General features: G+C 46.3%; 1 protein-coding gene across 8 annotated transcripts in view; it reads right to left on the bottom strand.

Annotated features, from left to right (window-relative positions):
* Window positions 1-567: 567 nt before the first annotated feature.
* Window positions 568-20,250, bottom strand: part of opa1 (OPA1 mitochondrial dynamin like GTPase) — a 61,719-nt gene continuing 42,036 nt past the window's right edge. For all 8 annotated transcript variants that reach the window (XM_029632008.2, XM_029632010.2, XM_029632013.2 and 5 more), the window contains 2 exons: window positions 4,505-4,577; window positions 568-2,281 (listed from right to left, as the gene is read on the bottom strand). In XM_029632008.2, the coding sequence (XP_029487868.1) occupies window positions 4,513-4,577 (65 nt within the window). In that variant the 3' untranslated portion in view covers window positions 568-2,281; window positions 4,505-4,512. The remainder of the gene's footprint in view (window positions 2,282-4,504; window positions 4,578-20,250) is intronic.

The raw sequence follows: 20,250 nt of genomic DNA, 5'->3' as shown, positions 1-20,250 counted from the left end.
GAATGTATTTGGCTGAGGTGTATGTAAACTTCCGACTTCAACTGTAGGTTTGAGCAACAACGACACACTAAACACAGCTGTCTAAAGTAGCGTGCTGTATACAAATGGGGTGGACATTTAAGTGATTTCATATACTCTCCCAACAAGCACAAAGCCAACTTTTTGTTTTCCTTTACCATTCAAGTTCTACATTACTCAATGTCGACAAATGAGATACAGACCTGAAGGAGGGCGCACGGGGGATTTCCGCAGCTCAGGAGGATGCATACTATGTCTGCGAGGGAAAAACTAAAAGTCTTCAGTCAAAGGTCAGACCAACAAGACCGTCGTCCGTGTGGCAGAAGATCGCCTGCTGGGTATGAACAGTTCAACATGTAGAGTCGCTGGGGAACGAAACAACAACAAAAATGACGGCCGATGTTCTGGGGTCAGAGGCCATCAGACGGCCACCCCGCAGCGCTCGGACGAGGTTTGTGTTAGCTCGTCTTGTCCTCAACACTTCGACAACACTCTGCGGCAGCAGAAGGTAGACGGATGTAGTCAACAGAATATGGACATGACTTCATGGAAAATGCTACTTTTTTTTTTATTAACGTCAATTTGATTTTCACTTATTTTCTTAAACACAATCAAATCTGTAATAAATAAAGCACATCTGAGGGGCTATACCATGCAAACACCTCATTATACAACATAAAAGAGAACTGTACGTGTTGAACCGACCGATGGATATACTGTTACAAGCACATTGAACTCTGATATTCCTCCCATAAGCAATAACAGATGCATGATTGGTATTAAATGTACATGTACACAATGTACGGTATACATACCCACATACACAGAGAGAGAGAGAGAGAGAGAGAGAGAGAGAGAGAGAGAGAGAGAAAAGAGAGAGGTATAGAGATGAGGATGAGGTGGACAGAGGAGACGAGAGGGCTTGACAGGAGAGGAAGAGGGAAGAGCGAGAATAAAGAGGCAGAAGATCATGGAGAGGCAGAAGATCATGGAGAAGCAGAAGATCATGGAGAAGCAGAGGCAGAAACAGTGAAAGTACGAGTCAAAGGAGGGGAGGATGGTGTGTGGTTGAGTCCAGTACCAGGAACCCAATCCGTGCTTTATCACCACGTTTGAATCGAGCGAGGTCACTAGCGTCCTTCCCCCACTAATGTGGTTCCATCCACTGCAGATTGAACTGGATTCTAGTCCAATAGAAACCAAAGCTGGATCTTTTCCAGAACGAACATGGTACAGAGGATGCTTAGTCCCGTAGTGAAATGAACTGCTATCACATAAACTTGTGATGATAATGAGGTGCACACACACACAGAAGGTCACAGAGAGAGGTACTTAGTGGGCTCGTGCACACTTCCTATCAAATAGCAGGCACAACTCTCAAATCAGGTCTGCTTCGACAAAATAAAAATCTACATTATATTTTGTGGAATAGATGAACCACTGTTAATATATGTGAGTTTTGGGAGGATGGAGGATGGAGGATGACCGTTGTACCAGTGTGAACTATGGGGTTCAGTGACGTCGATAAGTTGTAAGAGTTGGACTAGAGCTAGCCACTGGGCTAACTAAAGTGCAATAGCAATAAGAAGTCCTCAAAAATCATGTACTACATAGGGAAAAGGGTGCTATTTTGGAAGCAACCCTCGGACCGGTGCTGAAGCCAATTAAACACATTCCCAACCAAAGGAAAGGAAGTGTGAAGAGAGAGAAAACCTGTACAACATCATCGAGAGCAAGAGAGATGTCGCTCGGTCAGTCAGGTGGTGTGTAACTTCAAGCTAGTCTTTTTCCTCCCAGTCTCTTAGTCTTCCGTCTCGAAAGAGTGAAAAGACGAGCAAAAAAAAGAAAATAGGAAGAGGCAGGAGACAGTTGTTGGATTGCTGTGTGAAGAGGACACGTCTGGTGAACACATCCAGGGCCTTTAAAGCCCTGTGGAGAAGGCATGAGGCTGTGATAGGGAGGCCACCCAGATCTGAGAAAGTGCTCGATGCTCTGCCACGCTGGTAAACGGACCCAGCTCAGTTTAAAAGGGCTCTGTCCGACACACTCCACTTCTCTTCCCTGTGCTGCGGCTCCTTCTTTCCTTTCATTCCCCTCCTTTCTTGTCGGTGAGGTGTGTAAAGGGGAGCGGTAAGCTAAGCCATAGACATTAAAATCAGATTTGGGGGTGGGGGAGTAATCATTTACAGAGGGGGGGGGGGGGGGTTGTTTTCTTTGATCAGTACATTGCTTCTGGGATCCGCAGGTTTGCTTCCAATGGTTTCTGCAAAGACAAAGGGTGATAGTTAAAATGATTCCACAGAACACTCGTTACTGGTGGGACAGTCACACTATCAACCAGCAATGAGCTGCATCATTTGAATAGAAGCTAAAGGATGTGCATCTAGATACAGTGGGGCAAAAAAGTATTTAGTCAGCCACCAATTGTGCAAGTTCTCCCACTTAAAAAGATGAGGCCTGTCATTTTCATCATAGGTACACTTCAACTATGACAGACAAAATGAGAAAAGAAATTCCAGAAAATCACATTGTAGGATTTTTAATGAATTTATTTGCAAATTATGGTGGAAAATAAGTATTTGGTCATCTACAAACAAGCAAGATTTCTGGCTCTCACAGACCTGTAACTACTTCTTTAAGAGGATCCTCTGTCCTCCACTCGTTACCTGTATTAATGGCACCTGTTTGAACTTGTTATCAGTATAAAAGACAACTGTCCAAAACCTCAAACAGTCACACTCCCCAATGGCCAAGACCAAAGAGCTGTCAAAGGACACCAGGAACAAAATTGTAGACCTGCACCAGGCTGGGAAGACTGAATCTGCAATAGGTAAGCAGCTTGGTTTGAAGAAATCAACTGTGGGAGCAATTATTAGGAAATGGAAGACATACAAGACCACTGATAATCTCCCTCGATCTGGGGCTCCACGCAAGATCTCACCCCGTGGGTTCAAAATGATCACAAGAACGGTGAGTAAAAATCCCAGAACCACACGGGGGGACCTAGTGAATGACCTGCAGAGAGCTGGGACCAAAGTAACAAAGCCTACCATCAGTAACACACTACGCCGCCAGGGATTCAAATCCTGCAGTGCCAAACGTGTCCCCCTGCTTAAGCCAGTACATGTCCAGGCCCATCTGAAGTTTGCTAGAGAGCATTTGGATGATCCAGAAGAAGATTGGGAGAATGTTATATGGTCAGATGAAACCAAAATATAACTTGTCGTGTTTGGAGGACAAAGAATGCGGATTTGCATCCAAAGAACACCATACCTACTGTGAAGCATGGGGGTGGAAACATCATGCTTTGGGGCTGTTTTTCTGCAAAGGGACCAGGACGACTGATCCGTGTAAAGGAAAGAATGAATGAATGGGGCCATGTATCGTGAGATTTTGAGTGAAAACCTCCTTCCATCAGCAAGGGCATTGAAGATGAAACGTGGCTGGGTCTTTCAGCATAACAATGATCCCAAACACACCGCCCGGGCAACGAAGGAGTGGCTTCGTAAGAAGCATTTCAAGGTCCTGGAGTGGCCTAGCCAGTCTCCAGATCTCAACCCCATAGAAGATCTTTGGAGGGAGTTGAAAGTCTGTGTTGCCCAGCAACAGCCCCAAAACATCACTGCTCTAGAGGAGATCTGCATGGAGGAATGGGCCAAAATACCAGCAACAGTGTGTGAAAACCTTGTGAAGACTTACAGAAAACATTTGACCTCTGTCATTGCCAACAAAGGGTATATAACAAAGTATTGAGATAAACTTTTGTTATTGACCAAATACTTATTTTCCACCATCATTTGCAAATAAATTCATTAAAAATCCTACAATGTCATTTTCTGGAATTTCTTTTCTCATTTTGTCTGTCATGGTTGAAGTGTACCTATGATGAAAATTACAGGCCTCTCTCATCTTTTTAAATGGGAGAACTTGCACAATTGGTGGCTGACTAAATACTTTTTTGCCCCAATGTACATGGGCTCCGATACAGGAACGATACTTTTAACTGGAAACCATTTGGTGCAATTTGATTAGTGGAACAAATCGGTGCGGTTTGATTCATTTCAACACAGTAACAATTGTTTTTTCTATTTTAAAATGTATATCTGATAGTGCTGGAGACCAGGGGGTCAGAGAGAGAGAGAGAGAGGTGCGTGAATGATGTAGTGTTTGAGCTGAGCCATAGGGCAGACTGAGCATTTACCACTATAAGATTAGGGGGGGGGCACTTTGTTTTTGTCCCCCCACTTTTTATTTAATAAAAACTTTCATTACCCACTGATTAACTTGTCAGTTAATGGCCCAACACTCTTAACTGCTGACAAAACTCTGGAATGAGTAGGTGTCCAAACTTTTGACTGGTACTGTATATATTCACATGATTTGAGGTATGTTAGAGACATTTCTGTACAATGCTGGCCACTAATAGTCAATGTACTGTACTGTAGCACATGTGAGATATCTACAATGAGATCACAGAGTCAGATACCTGATGCTCTACTTCTCCTTGTGAAGAGCTTCTATGAAGGCTTCAAGTTTCTCCTGAATCTCACGGACTTTCTCTACAGAGGAGGAAAGACCAAAGGGAGTGGGTTAGTTGAGAATTTAAAACAAACAGCGGATATGGAGCAGGGTTGGGTCAATTCCAAATTGAAGACAGTCAATTCAAGAAGTAAACGAAAAATTCGGACTTTGTGGATTTTTTAAATTTTCAATGAATTCTCAACAAATTGACAAGGAGAACGTATGTTTAAAAAGTTCATATTTTAGAATTTTTCTATTTAAATAACTTCCTGAATTGACGGACTTCGAAGTGACCCCAACCCTGATATGGAGCATCCAAGATGCCTCAGTTCATACAGTACGTCACAGAAAACCACTTGTGAGTGGTTGATTCTGCTAAAAGAGGCCTATTCTATTCTATTGTGTTAGTATTTGCGAGACGACCCAAGGAGTTTGAGATGTTTCTCAGAACCGTGGCGTCCAACTACCAGTGACACAAGTTACAGCTCAAATATAAAAACACAACATGCAACCATTTCAAATGTTACTGAGTTACAGTTCGCATAAGGACACCAGTCGATTGAAATCCATTCATTTGGCCCTAATCTCTGGATTTTACAACTGGGAATACAGGTATGAATCTGTTGGTCACAGATCCTTGCTACATTGGGCCCTGCATTATCATGCTGAAACATGAGGTGAGGGCGGTGGATGAACAGCATGACAATGGGCCTCAGGATCTCGTAACGATATCTCTGTGCATTCAAATTGCCATTGTTAAAATGCAATTGCATTCGTTGCCCGTAGCTTATGACTGCCCATACATTAACCTCACCACGGGGCACTCTGTTCACAGCGCTGACATCAGCAAACTGCACGCACACACAACGCCATACACTCCCACTCCATCTGCCCGGTATTGTTGAAACCGGGATTAATCTGTGAAGAGCACACTTCTCCAGCGTGACTGTGGCCATGGAAGGTGAGTCCACAAAACTGCACATTTTAGGGAGGCCTTCTATTGTTCCCAGCACAAGGTGCACCTGTGTAATGATCATACGGTTTAATCAGCTTCTTGGTATGCCACACCTGTCAGGTGGATGGATTATCTTTGCAAAGGAGAAAAGCTCACCAACAGGAATGTAAACAAATTTGTGCACAAAATTAGAGAGAAATAAGCTTTTTATGCATATGAAAAATTTAGCTCATGAAACATGGGACCAACACCTTACATGTTGTGTTTATATTTTTGTTCAGTGTTCATAATAGCCCATGGCATACCTTCAGTGTGTGAATTGTGAAACCAACGCCCTGAAATGTTGCAGAATAACAGACCTGTCACAGGCCATTGTGCCTCCACAGTCACCTCTTATTTCAGCCCAACAGCCAGATGGTTCCCCACTGACAGCCCTCAAACCTTAAAAAAAAAAAAAAACTGACCACTTCAGTGAAATATTCTGATGAAGAGGAGAGTTGTGGGCCATTTCAAGTAAGCTCACCGCCACATCAAAGACCCCCCCCCTCCCCTCCGAACCGATGACATGTTATGTCCCCCCAGGCACACGTCTAGCTAATGGACGGGAGATACCATGACAACATTCCACATGAAAGGGAAAATATACTGGAGAAACGTTGAGTCACCACCTCCCGCCGTTGGGGTCGTTTCGAGGAGAAACCCGTCCATATGACAACATGTACTGTCACACGAGGGACTGCAGTAACAGAGACTCTTTAAATCACTGATTTAACAATGGCAAGAGTAAAGTCTATGGGCCAGAGAGAGAGAAAAAGAGGCCTATAGGGGAGTAGCAGTGCCAGCTGCACCCATCCTTGGCCCCGTCTCTCCTTCGCGCTCTATTCCAGTAGACTAATCCGACTCGAGCTGCCCCAAGCACAAACTCAAACAAAACTCTGAGGCACAAACTGCAACTCAGCTACTTCCAATCAGCCTCACGAGATGCAAATCAGAAGAGTATCCTCAAATACGTTTGACTCAAAAAGGTCGGAAAGCTTCAAAACCATAAGTCGCCTTGATTTCCACGGGGACAATAAATCATAGCGGTTTAGACATGGGAACAACGATGTCTTAAGTGTCCATTTCAGGTCAACACAAAAGGTGGGAGCTGCATGCGTGCTTCAGAGGGTAACCTCATCCTAGAGCGAGGGGCTCGTGCGAGACCCTTTGAGGGGGAACGGGTGCAGAGGTATCCCTTTCTGACGGATGAAAGGCACACGGCAGCCTTTGAGGACACGCGCACGCTCGCGCACACACCTCGGAGCCCTGAAATATAACACTAAAAGTGCTGAGAAAACACTGACCTCACACAAACACAGTGGAAAAACAGCACAAGCAGTGTCAGAAAAGCACCTATCCCCCTCCTCTCTCTCTCTCTCTCCCCCACACACACACACACACACACACACACTCCTGGCAGGTGGCAAAAAGAAATTCCCCAGCCTTTGATACTCAGTAAACACGTCAGGGCACAATAGGGAGGCGGTAAGGGGAGATTACAACACCTAATGGAGGCATTAGGGCTGGGAGAGAGGGCACGCTGACACGGCTCCACGACCACGGCAGGTGTGGAGAGGCTGAAACCTTACCCGGCTGGAGCCCCACTCTCGAACCATACCGTTCAAAAAGAAAGTTATGGAGCACACATACCGGGAGGAGGAGTGTGGGCCAGGATCCGGCCGCAAAACATCATTTCAATCGGATGAGGAGTACTAGCAACATCTGTCTGACCCAGACCCGCGGGAGAAGAGGGGGGGGGGAAAGGAGTAGGAGAGGGTACATCTCTGTCACATCAAAACAAGGGAAAACCCCTGGCTCACCTTCAGAGCGTCACTGCTGAGCGGAGTCTAGATGTGACGGTGACACGGGAGCTATTGTGTCGAGTTAATTCCTCGATGTGGACCACTTACTGCAACAGGTCAACCACAGGGGGTAACCTTACCTGAAGTCCATTTTACAGTGTTATAGCAGTTCTCTTACCTTATAGCTGTAGGAGGTCTCAATATATATAATTTTTTTTTACCAGAATTTGATAGGTAAAACGGTCCGCAATTCACTTTAATTTATAATGGTGTTATAATGAAGGCCCTGCCATCTTGCGGGAGAAAAGCGAGGGCACGCACGTCTCTGAATGGCAGCTTTATTTTGGGCAGCAACAGTGAGAAACAGATATTTATTTCTCTTCCCCATCTGTTTGTCCGACAAGACGACAAGGGAAAGAAAAAGGCCACAACAAGGCGGCTTTCCTTTTGAGGCGTACGGAAATGCAACACACGAAGTGGACAGAGTCGCCGTTCCTTGCCTGTTGCCTCAGATGAATAAAAAATAAAAAAATCTATATAGGCGCATGTTTACCTAAGAGATGAGCCCCGAGACACTGCTATTCAGCCGCCCTCCCCTTTATCTCGTCATGAATATTCCAATAATCCTTTGGCCTCTATCCCAGAGGCCCCTTTTCAGGTGGCTGGCTGAGGGGGGGGGACTCCGGGCCTTTCCCAATCCCCTCTTTCAGGTCCCTCTCTCGGCTGATCTCCACATGAAATTATCTCTCTTTCACTCCCACTCTGCTGAGCTGTAAAGGCTGTAAGCCTTCGGTGGCCGGAGCAGGAGAAGGGACTGAGGGAAAATCCTTTAATTGACCTGTAATTAGACTGTGAAACAGTGTGGTCCGGGCTGAACAACTGCTCCATACAGATGGAGAGAAGAGAGACCGTAATCTCTTTAATATGGGGGATGCCCCTCTCTAGAGTTTGACGTGAAAGGAGAAAGGCAGACGTTAGAGAAGGGAGACTGTATTATAGAGAAAGTGTCAACGCAAGGCTTTCTGTGGGTAACGTTCGGTGCCAAGACCAGCCCCTGTTGTTTTTGCATGGTGCTCCAGTCCAGCAATCAGCCAACTCAAGACAGGACAGAGTTCACTGCCTGGTCAGGAGGCTCCCGTCCCAAACTGTCATCATTCAAAAAAATGAAATGAGTTAACTTCTCTTGTCACAAGCAAGGTTACAGTCGGGAGGGAGGGGGGGGGTGATCCGACTCTTTGAACGTCTGCATGCGCGATCCTGTCCTGACTGAAAGCCGATCTCTTAATGCAACAAGCAGAAGAGTGGGCCGTCGCCATGTCACTTGACTCGTCTCTAAATCTGTATTGTAACACGCTATAAAAACGTAAGGGCTGCAGGAGGCGGACGCAGAAAGCGGAATGTCGTCGGCAAAACGCGCCCCGTCAGTGGCAAAGCCATGAATCAGGGCTGGCTCTGGAGGGCTCATCTAGGAACCAGATGCTTGAGGAGAGCAGAACCAAGGAGTCGAGCCCGGAGCCTGAACAGGTTCAACCCGGGGTCACCAGAGGGGCCAGACTAAACAAAGTAGCAGAGCGGGGAAAACCAACGCCAGGTGAAGACGTGCTGTGTAGTTTCTTGTACAGTTTTATTGACAGACATCGACACAGCTTTTATAAAAGGGCGAGATGTCAACAACTTTGTGCATGCAGGGGATTGTAAAATTGGTTAACGACCAAAATCTGGAGATTTCATTTCCTAAGTGGATTTATCTTAGCTCGCGGCACACTACTGGATTCAACAGGTTTAATGTTGGAAAACAGCAGTGTGATCAAACACAGAGGACGATGAATTTGAGAGGGTTTTGAAAAAAAAGGAATCCATACAAAAAGGAATCCATATTTCTTAATTCTTCCAACAAAATCATAACATCACTGATCTTACTTTACCTGGACACGATTGAGACTGTATTTCACATACCAGCGCAGAGTAATGACAAGTCTTTTATACTGTAAAAATTGTGCAAGACACTCAAGCTGGAAATTCAGAAAATATCTATGTAATTTGTGAGTTGTTTTGGGGGGGGTTGTAAATCATGGTAAAATCACAGAGAGCCAGAGTTCCCAGGCTTCTAAAGCCAACCTTTTGCACTCAGATGGTCTGTACTGCAGCTAAGTAGCCTGGACAATCAATCTTAGTGGGTAATGTCGGCCTGATAATCTTGGGGTGACAGAGTGTTTATGTTAAATCACTGCCATAATCCCTCAGAGCCACAGGTGTGGACTGCCCGCCGCCGAGCGCCCGGGCGTGTGTGAACGCGCACATAAGCAGGCAGACAGACACAATGAACAGAATCAACTGTAATGTGTTCAATACCAAGGCATAGTCTGACTGTGGCACACAGCACATCCATAATCAGGGTCGACACCTTGGAAAGAGCCCCCCTCCATCCGTCTCTCCGTCTCCACGACTTCTATCACACGCAGACGAATCTGGGAGATCCGACTCATGTCAGTCAGTCCCGCGAAGGTAAGTACCATGAAGGAACAGCGCTGATCCCAAACGAACCACAGAGACGGCCGACGACACCCATCAGAACACACACACACACACCACTCCAACTCCCTCCGCTAAATATGGCTTTCCAGCTGGTCCTGAGAGCACACACCTGTCCCAGTGACACGTAGGTACAGCAGGAACTGCAAACAAACATTGAATTCCTTAATGCCACCGCAAGAGTGAAATGTGTCATTGCAAGCACAATCAAAACAACATCTCTGAAAACGTACATCAAGTTTATTTTATCTATAACCAGGATATCATCCAACCATTTCACGCAGAGGAATTACCTGACGCGTGGGGGGGGTCAGAACCGGCCTGATGGAAACAGGAAGTATTCATAAAAGTCGACAGACAGTTTGTTCCTTCAAGCATGGTGGGATCTTTTTGTTTGTAAAATGAATTAAGCAAGAAATGGCGGAGGAAACCATAAATTCGAAGTGATCTTGGAACTTCCACTACGACTCGGGAAAGCTTGCAATTTATTAGGCTACAGAAGACATGGTGATGAGCTTGAAGCTCCTTTCCAATAAACATTGAGGGTCTTATTCTGGTGACATGATGTGCAATGCTTGGCTGCCATTTGACAAAAACAAAAAAAACCTTGCTAACCCATAATAATCTCATCATGTTGGCTAGCCTAACTGCACCGTATCTGCGAGCTGTTGGCTAAAGCACATGTACCAAGACCAAAATGGGCACATTGTCCATATAAAGCAACAGTTTGTGTGAGTTGAAAATACGTCTGGAAATTTCACCTGTATTTTTTATGTGATACATTTAAATGGCAAAAGTGGTTTTTATGTGCACTATGTCATTACGCAAAGCCTTTGATGTGCAAAAAGCCCGTTTGATGGGAACATCTCTGGCGGGAAAACAGGCATATTTTTTGATGCAGATTTTAGAATTCGTATTGAAAATCTGTCGCCAATAGGATGGAAATCTAGCTATTGTCAGTGGGCGACGGGAAGAAGTCTGATAAAATATCTAATACACAAAAACGAGAAGACTTGGCAATTTAAAGCATTCAGCAGTAAACTTAATCCAAATCTAACCCCTGGTAGCCCATGTGCAGGGAAGACATTGAGAAAATCCCCCATTTCATCTGTTCAAAAAAACTTTAAAAAAAGAGAAGACTTAAAACAGACTGCTCTATTTTTACCATGCGAGGGAGGAAGTGTGTGGTTTTCCTATTACCGCATCCTCTTATTTGAGCCGTGGACAGCTAACAGGGGCCTAAGTGTGTGAACAGTAACGGTGCTGTCAGACAATGCGTCCCAAATGGCATTCTAATTCTCCATATAGAGCACAACTTTTGACCGGAGGTGTATGGGGCCATGGTCAAAAGTGGTGCACTACATAGGAAATTTGGGAGACAGACTGTGTCTTGAGTGACAGGAGGATCTGCAGGAATGGGGCCCTTGGGGCCCTGCTGGGAGGGAAAGAGACGGTCGGAATCCTCACTGGGCGCTCATCTGTCCCACATCACGACTTCCTCCACTTCCGCTTTTCCCACCGATCACTGTCAGGAGCACCAGGGATGTGTCTCTACACTCCTCAGAGGCTTCCATTCCTTGTAACCTTTTCTTGATGATCACCGATAGGTGACAGGTTGCGTAAACATGTCCCCCAACGGCCTGAAACAGCTTCCATTGCCTTGTACTTCTTTCACACACATTAGTGCTTTCATTTGTTGCTTTTAGTAGTCTTGGAGGAGGCAAGGAGAGGAGGGTAGATGAGTATTGAGACAAGGCCTGGGAAAGGCAGGTCCAACATCCTACCCAGTCTCTTTCTGGCTGAGTCTCTGACAGGGTGGACAGTCTCCAAAAATGTCCCCTGCCCCTTTATCCTCCACACTCAGGCAGAGCAAGGAGAGATTTACAACCACCCGGGGACTGCTGCTGCGGGGCCTGTGAAACAGATGCAGGGGAATAGGGGGATGGGGTAAGGGCGCGGGGTCACCAAAACACCAGGGACGTGTCGGAGGGAGCGTGGACAGCCCGCCCTGGCTCCCAGTCTCAGCGAGGAAGGAGGGGACAGGGGGAGGAAAAGGAGAGAGGGATGAGGGAGGAGGTTAGGAGGTCGTGAGTGGGACTGGGAGCGGCTGGCTGGCCGGGTGTAGGGAGGGCCTCTGATCCAGCTGTTGGGAAGACGGAAGTTGTTTCCTCCACTGGCTGTCAGGGAGGGGTATAAACAGTCCTCTGTCAGAGAGGAGGGGATGGGGGGCAGACCCACATGTGCTTTTAACATCAGACATGCTCCCTGTTCCTTCTATGTAAAAAAAAATATGTGTACACATGCGTTGCGTGTGAGCTTGTGCGTGCCGTGTGCGTGCAAGAGCCCATCCATGGTCGGGAGTTTGGTGTGTGTGAGAGAGCTAAGACAGGAAGAGAGCTGGCTGCAGATGAAAGGAAAGACAGAGCAGTATGTTTTAAAGCGGCGTTATGACAACTCTAAATGTAGTGTTTGTCTACTCCCAGCCCCGGAGAAAATGGACAAGTTGGCCCAGAGTCAATCTTTGATGTTTCCTCTTTACGAGAAAACTTCTAAACTAGCACTACAATTAATGCCAGAGTCTGAATCCCAGACGGCACCCTATTCCCTATGTAGTGCACTACCTTCGACCAGGGCCCATAGGCCTTCCCATTTGGGGCACAGTCAGAGGATATACACTCAGGAAAAAATAAAAAAAATACTCAGCTTTGAAAATACAGCCTCTAACGTCCATTTATGATAAAAGCATTTCTTTCACCATCTATTTGTCTATGTGAAGACATGAGGGGAAAGCCGACAAAATGCTTTTTTTAAACCACCAAATTGATGTACAGATCTAGAGGAGAGTAAAAGCTTAACCTAAAGGGGCAGCCAATTCATTTGCCAACGCATTCAAACGCAACGGGGCCCTTGAGAGAGCAAGAGCAGCATCAAATGGCCCCTGAGTGATTAAAGGGACAATTCAAGATCTGAAAAATAAGACAGTGGTCATCCCGCCACTTGTTCTGGTAAAACGGCTGAGGGACTGTGGATTGGCAAAAAGAGCTCCAAATCAAACGTATAGCCCCAAGCATCCTCCCATGTAATACGCAACAGTGTGATGAAATGTTGCTCCTCAGGAATCCAGAACCCCAGTACAGGCAACAGTACATAAAACTCATGGACATGCTACGTCGCTCCATACACACGCAACAGACAAGTGCCATCTTGTCCTACGGCAGATGCTTAGGCTTCCTCTAAGAGGAGAGAGCAAACAGATAGTGTGTGTGTGTGTGTGTGTGTGTGTGCGCGAGTGCGGGGGGCAGGGGCAGGGCATTTCTGCTGTGACCTGCCGCCCAGAGCAAACACAGTAAAACCTTGCGCGCACACACACACACCTAATACTCCTATAGGTCTTCCACTACCGCAGGAGGAAACAGAGGAGCACTTCTCACTGAGCCTCGCTAATCACTCCAGAGGAAGAGCAGCTCAAAGGAGAGGAGGGAAGGGAGGGGGAGAGAGATAAAAGGGATAGAGGGAGAAGATGTGAGATGGAGGAGTGTGTGAGGGCATTCCACGGAGCAGGTCCAGACAACCTAGAGTGCTATTGTACACACACACACAATACCAGTACTAAGCTCGCGGGGAGAGCTAGAAAAGACAACGGGGTGAAGGTGAAGAGAAGTGCGTATGGTGTGTGTGTGTGTGTGTGGTGTGTGTGTGTGCACGCACGCTGGCATGTGTCTGTGTACAGGAGCACTCCGCCTGCCTGTGTGCTGTGAGACACGTGCTCTCCATCAATGTGACAAGCTGCATAAACACCCGCAACTTCCCTTTCAGGGCCACAACTTCATGGCATCTGAAAAGCAAAGGCTTATGCTTTCAGAGAGGAGGGAGACCAGAGCGGGCGGCGTTCACACAGCACATGTTCTCCCATCATGAGGAGTCAAAGGGGTGTCAGTCTGTCACAAGGCAAAAACGATAAAGGCGAGAGAGAGAGATGGGGAAGAGGGAAAGAGATAGCGAGAAGGGGGAAAAAAAAGAGATGGAAAACAGAGCAAGGGTTAAAAGAGGCACGTAGACAGAGGGAGAGTGTGTATTCTTGGGTTGTTGTAATTGAGTTGTGTATTACTGGAATTAAGGCAGCAGCCCACATCCAGTCAGTCGTCTCCTGACGGGCCTGCAGTTCCATATTAGCACTGGGCTCCTTTCCAGGGAGAGAGAAGAAGAGGAGGCATCCTGCCATGCAGCTGCTCTGGCCTGTGGTGCGCTCCTCTTCTCTCCCCCTCACCCACACAAACGCACGCCACCCCCCCGTACATATACAGACACACACACGTCGCTTCACCTCCACACACCCTGCACCACTGTTAGTACTCCTACGATCCGCCTCCTACACACACACCTCCCCCCGTGTGAAACCTGAGTGGCACTGGGCTCTACCTGTCTGCTGCGAGTAGGGGCAAATCGCTCTTAACACCAGACTGCCCCAGGGAGCACATTTCTGCCTTTGTTAAGAGAAGTGTGATCCCCCCCACCCCCTCAAAGCATGCTGCCAGGTGAGGCTCAGGTCGCTTTGAGCAAGAGCATTGAAATAAAGTTTCCCTGCCCTCCATTAGATGACCCCTGGCCTGGCCTAATATCTTTATGAGGGGACATCCTCTCCAGCCTTCAGATGACGAGTGTGTAACAACACCGTGTTCAGTTTCTCTCACACACACACAGCTAAACTGGTGGGATCTCCTCCTGTCGAGTCTTGCAGGGGGAGGGGCCAGACAGCACACAGGTGTGCGAGAGGAGAGGCCCATGTCGGAGTTCAGCCAAACATCACAAGACGGCCACTTGTATCATGTCTAATATCACCATTAAATACATTAGCTTGATATATTCTATTTACCAGGAAAAATGTATTGGATCTCGTTATATCATACGTGGTTAAAGACGACCCTCAGGTGACTGTTGGATGATCGAGAGCCTCAAATTCATTTTGCCCGGGGCCTGCATTTGGCTTCGCTGGCCTGTAGTTTGGAACTAGATGGAGGGTAGAGTGGTATCCAGATGTTCACACCTTCATACCGTTCCTGTACCATACCGCGGTATACGGTATTACCGGCAGTGCACACAAGCGGCGCCATTTCTTTCCAAATGTAAAAATAAATAAATCATAATACACATTTTTAAGAAGCTGTAACCAAGAAACTTGATCTTGCAATCTAGCCACTAAGCTAGCAAGTTAGCGAGCCAACTGAATAGCTGGAGCCCTGAGCTGGTGATAATTTATTTGGCACATCTCAGATAGGGCTCCCGAGTGGCGCAGCGGTCTAAGGCACTGCATCTCAGTGCTAGAGGCGTCACTACAGACACCCTGGTTCGAATCCAGGCTGCATTGCAACCTGCCGTGAGTGGGATTCCCAATGGGCTGCGCATAATTTGGCTCAGTGTCGTCCGGGTTTGGCCGTCATGGTAAATAAGTATTTGTTCTTAACTGACTTGCCTACTTAAATAAAAAATATGCTTTAGGGTGCCTCAAAATATATATACGTTTTTAAAAAAGGTATTGAAAAATCATACCGTCGCCATTTGAAAATACCCCAGTAGACACAGTATACCGCCCAAGCCTAATTGAGGGGAGAAATGGCAAAAAAAATTAGCCTAACTTTATAGAGAACTCCAAACTTCCAAGTTGGACTTCGGCACTTAGTCTTGTGCCTGTGCGCTGAGCCCTATCTCAGAGCCCAGTAGAGTCTATCTGGTCATTTAGAGTGATGGGCTCCACTGCCCTTCGGAGACCTCCAGGGCAACGTCCCAAACGGCACCCGATTCCCTATATGGTGCACTACTTTTGACCAGGGCCCACAGGAAATAGAGTGCCAGTTGGGACACAGCCCCCTCTGGCACACATCTAGGTCTACATTACAGACAGACAACCAACTCCGCACTGTCAGACGGCTAACCAGCACGATCCTCAACTCGTACTACATCTAGACTGACAACCTTACATGAATGGATTGAACCCATTTGACCTAACGTAGCTCGGGTCTTAAAAAAAAAAAGAAACGTAAGGTTGGAGCGCAGAAGCGTCGGGAAAGTTCCAATGAACGTTTGAGTTCAGGAGCACCATGGCTCAACGGGTAGTGTGGTCGATACTCGCTTGATAGTGTATCTTACATCCCTTCAGAACCCCTATCCTCCTCCTGCACAGCTTTTAATAAAGTGAAAGTACTCTGAAAATCAGTCTCGACTTCTGAAGCGTCACTCCTCCTCGGTTCCTCCGAGTGACAAGAGGACGTCGGAGGAGGACAAGCCCAGGCAGGGATACTCTCTGCGGGTTGTCTGGCTTGCAGGTAACCTCCCTTCCGTCTCCGCCAACATGGTGTGTGACCATTGTGTTCCCAGCCCCACCACCCTCCCTCCTCAAACACTCTGGGAAGGAGTCGGACGTCTGCATCCCAAATGGCAGCCTATTCCCTACGTAGATCTAGGAACTACTCTGTGAGAGAAGCAGGGGACGAAGAGAGGAGCGTCTTCTCGCTTATTCTATTCCTCTGTTTCCCTTCTGGTGGTTTGGTGAGAGAACATGACCCCCATAGGAGGAAGTGAAGGCAGCCCCTTTTAAACTCAACCTAACAACTGATGTGTGTGTGTGTGTGTGTGTGTGTGTGTGTGTGTGTGTGTGCGCACGTGCGTCCGAGTGAGGGTGTCAGAGAGAGAGTGTACATGTGTCAGTGCTTCCCCAAAGATTGTTTTCAGCAGCAGTGGCAAACGTAGTGGGTGGGTGGGGGGTTGTGGTCACTTCTGCTGACTTATACTTTGTATAACTTGTCACTGATCTTAAAGGGATAGTGCGGGATTCATTATTTATTTTTTTAACAGTCAAATGAATTACCAGATACCATTTGAATGTCTTTTTATGCAGTTTGAAGGGAGTTGAAGGCAGTTTCATGAGCTATTGCTAGCTATGGACAATGAAAGGAACTCTATGGAAACAGCTAGCGTTCTAGTTGTTCACATAGACTTCCAGTTATTGTGTTAATGCTAGTTTGCAACTAGATATCCCTTTAAAAAGCAGAAATATTTATAAAAAAATAAAATAAAAAACATTTTGTAGTGGCGACAACGATTTAACAGCCACAGGGCTATCGGTGAAACACGGTGTGTTTGTGAGAGTGTGTTGTGTGTGTGCGTTGAAGAAGGGTCAAACAGTCGACAGAGAGGCGTGTATGTGTGTTCAAGGCAACACCTGAATGCCAGTCTAGCCGGCAAACACAGATAGGAGCCAGACACAGCAACAACCATATCATAGCTGCAAGTGGAAAGCGCCGTCAAATGCACACACCTTTAACAAACTAAACTGAGGAAGAACTAACAATAGGCTAGCGCGTGTGTTTGTGTGTGTGCCCTCATTTTTTCAACTGTGTGTGTATGTGTGTGTCATGGTAAATGGTGTGTGTATGTGTGAGCATACGTATGTGTTGGAAACAGAGAGGACAAGGCATTGGCAGGCTGGCAGCACGCCTCTCTCATGCTGCTCCACTAATGCACTTAGCAGGGCTTCACTAAATAAGCAGGCTACTGTAGTGTGGACGCCTCAGTCTGTCACTGCACAATAGCCTGTTATTATGGGACGCTCTCTCTGCCTACCAACAAAGAATTACCAACACGGAGCCAGTTAGCAACGATCCAAACACACACACATACACACACACACACACACACACACACACATAGGCTACTGTAAACACCCACACACTTTAATACAAGTTAGCAACAACCCCAACACACACTCTGTCAACAGGCCTGGACTTGTCTTTATTGGTATAGTCCTCTGTATGACTAACGGTCAGTTCCTGGGGGGGGTCAGAGCGCGTGTGTGTGTGTGTGTCACGGCCAACAGCATATGAATTCTCTCCCAGGGTCTCCCGTTACCACGGTAGCAGGCACAAACAGACAGGAACAAGGCCTAGTGACTCATTGCAGTCCCACTGGCATACCGGAAAGAGACACACGACTGTGACTATGCCTGCTCCTCAAGGGTAGGTATCGTATTGACCACGAGTCGAGACAGAAGTACATGTGAATACGCACAGAAAACACATACGGTGCTAACAGACAGGTAATTGTGTTGACCACGAAACACACCTCTGAATATGTATGTAATCATAAACAGATACAAAATGGAGAGCTAAGCTATATCACACACCAACGCGCACACACCCACCCAAGGAGGTGTTTTTTAATTCACACACGCCGCAACCTTTTATCTTTTCCCTTTCACTCCTAGGTCTGCATCCCAAATGGCACCATATTGCCAATCAGGGTTGCCTAGGCTACTTTGAAACAATGTAAGACTTAACTCATAAAATGAAGTAAAATTTTCAGGTTTCAAACAATTAAGTAATAAAAAACTGAAATACCTTATTTACATAAGTATTCAGACCCTTTGATTTGAGACTCAAAATTGAGCTCAGGTGCCTTTTGTTTCCGTTGAGCATCCTTGAGATGTTTCTACAACTTGATTGGAGTCCACCTGTAGTAAATTAAATTGATTGGACATCATTTGGAAAGGCACACACCTGTCTATATAAGGTCCCACAGTTGAAAGTACATGTCAGGGCAAAAAAATCAAGCCATGAGGCCAAAGGAATTGTCCGTAGAGCTTCGAGACAGGATTGTGTCAAGGCACCGAACTGGGGAAGGGCACCAAAAAATGTCTGCAGCATTGAAGTTCCCCAAAAACACAGTGGCCTCCATCATTCTTAAATGGAAGAAGTTTGGAACCACCAAGACTCTTCCTAGAGATGGCCGCCCGGCAAAACTGAGCAATCGGGAGAGAAGGCCCTTGGTCTGGGAGGTGACCAAGAACTCGATGGTCACTCTTACAGAGCACCAGAGTTCCTATGTGGAGATGGGAGAACCTTCCAGAATGACAACACTCTGCAGCACTCCACCAAATCAGGCCTTTACGGTAGAGTGGCCAGACGGAAGCCACTCCTTGATAAAATGCACATGACAGCCTGCTTGGAGTTTGCCAAAAGGCACCTAAGGACTCCTAGAACATGAGAAACAAGATTCTCTGGTCTGATGAAACCAAGATTGAACTCTTTAGCCTGAATGCCAAGAGTCACATCAGTAGGAAACCTGGCACCATCCCTACGGTGAAGCATGGTGGTGGCAGCATCACACTGTGGTGATGTTTTTCAGTGGCAGGGACTGAGAGACTAGTCAGGATCGAGGGAAAGAAGAACGAAGCAAAGTACAGAGAATCGTTGATGAAAAGCTGCTCCAGAGTGCTCAGGACCTCAGACTGGAGCGAAGGTTCACCTTCCAACAGGACAACGACCCTAAACACACAGCCAAGACAACGCAGGAGTGGCTTCCGGACAAGCCTCAATGTCCTTGAGTTGCCCAAACCGATCGAACATCTCTGGAGACCTGAAAATTGCAGTGCAGCAATGCTCCCCATCCAACCTGACAGAGCTTGAGAGGATCTGCAGAGAACAATGGGAGAAACTCCCCAAATACAAGTGTTCCAAGCTTGTAGCATCATACCCAAGAAGACTCGAGGCTGTAATCGCTTCCAAAAGGTGCTTCAACAAAGTTCTGAGGAAAGGGTCTGAATAGTTATGTAAATGTGATTTCATTTTTTTTTTGTAATGATCTAAAATTTCTAAAAACTTGTTTTTGCTTTGTCATTATGGGGTATTGCGTGTAGATTGGTGATATATATATATATATTTTTTAAAATCAATTTTAGAATAAAGCTGTATAACGTAACAAAATGTGAAAAAGTCTAGGGGTCTGAATACTTTCCAAAGGCACTGTATGTACTCAGTATTTGTCAAAAATGTGGACAACCTACTCATTCAAGGGATTTTCTGAATTTCTTTACTATTTTCTACATTGTAAAATAAGTGTAGACATCAAAACTATGAAACATATGGAATCATGTAGGAACCAAATAAAAGTGTTAAACAAATCTAAATATATTTTATATTTGAGATTTTACAAAGTAGCCACCCTTTGCCTTGATAGCGTTGCACATTCTTGGCATGGTCTCAACCAGCTTCAAGTCACCTGGAATGCATTTCAATTAACAGGTTAACTGGTTAATTAACCAGAATCTGCAGCGATACACCATCCATCTGGTTTGAACTTAGTGGGACTATCATTTATTTTTCAACAGGACAATGACCCAAAACACACCTCCAGGCTATGTAAGGGCTATTTGACCAAGAAGGAGAGTGATGAGTGCTGTATCAGATGACCTGGCCTCCACAATCCCCCGACCTCAACCCAATTGATATGGTTTGGGATGAGTTGGACTGCAGAGTGAAGGAGTGCTCAGCATCCGTGGGAACTCCTACAAGACTGTTGGAAAAGCATTCTTCTTGAAGCTGGTTGAGAGAA

Source organism: Oncorhynchus nerka, linkage group LG24 (assembly GCF_034236695.1).
Source record: "Oncorhynchus nerka isolate Pitt River linkage group LG24, Oner_Uvic_2.0, whole genome shotgun sequence".
Taxonomy (NCBI): Eukaryota; Metazoa; Chordata; class Actinopteri; order Salmoniformes; family Salmonidae; genus Oncorhynchus; species Oncorhynchus nerka.
The sequence above is the reverse complement of the archived record's forward strand: the minus strand, read 5'-3'. Positions and strand labels throughout refer to the sequence as shown.